The following is a 1,203-nucleotide window of genomic DNA, read 5'->3' as shown; positions in this document are numbered from 1 at the left end:
AAGCTAGCAGTCATTTCAAAAACGTGTTAGCTATTTATGATTGTTTGGTTGACAACGTTAGCTCAAAATGCCATTCCTCTGACAACCTTTGTTGTGTTTGATGCTAACTTGTAGCCAGCAGTGAACGAACTTTTTTATGTACATGTAAGTCCATTTTTACTGTATTGACATTACAGAAGTCTCTCGTTAGCATTGTGTATGCTAGCTACTTGTTGCAAAGTGACGCATACGTCACTCAAAAATGCACTTGACTTTTATCGGGGAGTGACAGGCACAGTTGTCGCTTTCAGCACTTAGCAACAACAAATCTAGCTTTTCAACATTACCAACCCTGCTTTTAAGACATTGAAGAGATGCTAAACTGAAATAAAAAACAAAGTCAAACACAGCCCAGAACTTCTACCCACAGTGACTTACTGGACAGCCTGCCCCAGCCGGTGATGTAGCATGGGTAGAGGTTGGACAGCACAGTGCCAGCAGCAGGGATACATCCCAGCTGCACATGGTCGCTCAAAGTCACAGACTCTGACAGCTTGATCAGGGCGATATCATTTCTGTAAGAAATACAGAAAACGACTGAGGGAGGAGGTCTGCTGACTAGCAATTTACAATCTTAGTCCTGAGCCAAAAAGGGTTATTATGTGTATACATGCAAATTAATCCAATGGCGTATCTTCCTTCCTTCTAATTTCCCACTGTGGAAAAAGTCCAGCTGCATACTTGAGCCCACTAATATGGTTAAAGAGGTCCACTCTTCATTGAAATATGAGATCCATGAAGATGGAGAACTTATTGTCAAAATGTGCTGGACCAAAGTCAATAGATGGAATTTTGAGTCTCAGCCCACTTTTTCCACCTCGACATGAGGCTACTGTACGTCGCAGCAGACTGCTCTCTGCTTGTCTTACCCGAAGGCCACAAAGATCGGGTTCCATCTCTCATGGACAATAATCTTCTCAGCCAGGATAGCCTTGGAACCAGCCTCTTCCTCCCCTAGGTTGTGTTTGCCCACAAACACCCTGTAGGTGAACTTGGAGCTGGGGGGAAGAGGGGGAGAACAGGCTGATGAGATTTTGTGCAAAGTTAAATGATGTAATCAGCTCAAATTGATGATTAGTTGATGTGGCGAGATGATATAAAGCAGAGATAACAGTGGGTCTGTAACCCCTTGGGAGTCCCCAGAGTAGGTGCAGGGGGGGGGGG

The 1,203-nt window shown here is 44.4% G+C and overlaps 1 protein-coding gene across 1 annotated transcript in view; it reads right to left on the bottom strand.

The window, feature by feature from the left end:
* ela3l (elastase 3 like) overlaps nucleotides 1-1,203 on the bottom strand; it is a 5,933-nt gene that overhangs the window by 2,410 nt on the left and 2,320 nt on the right. Inside the window, exons 4-5 of the mRNA XM_032517043.1 lie at nucleotides 909-1,037; nucleotides 418-554 (exon numbers count right to left, since the gene is read on the bottom strand). Of these exons, the coding sequence (XP_032372934.1) occupies nucleotides 418-554; nucleotides 909-1,037 (266 nt within the window). The remainder of the gene's footprint in view (nucleotides 1-417; nucleotides 555-908; nucleotides 1,038-1,203) is intronic.

This window comes from Etheostoma spectabile, chromosome 5 (genome assembly GCF_008692095.1).
Source record: "Etheostoma spectabile isolate EspeVRDwgs_2016 chromosome 5, UIUC_Espe_1.0, whole genome shotgun sequence".
NCBI lineage: Eukaryota > Metazoa > Chordata > Actinopteri > Perciformes > Percidae > Etheostoma > Etheostoma spectabile.
This window is presented reverse-complemented; position numbering and strand designations above follow the sequence as displayed.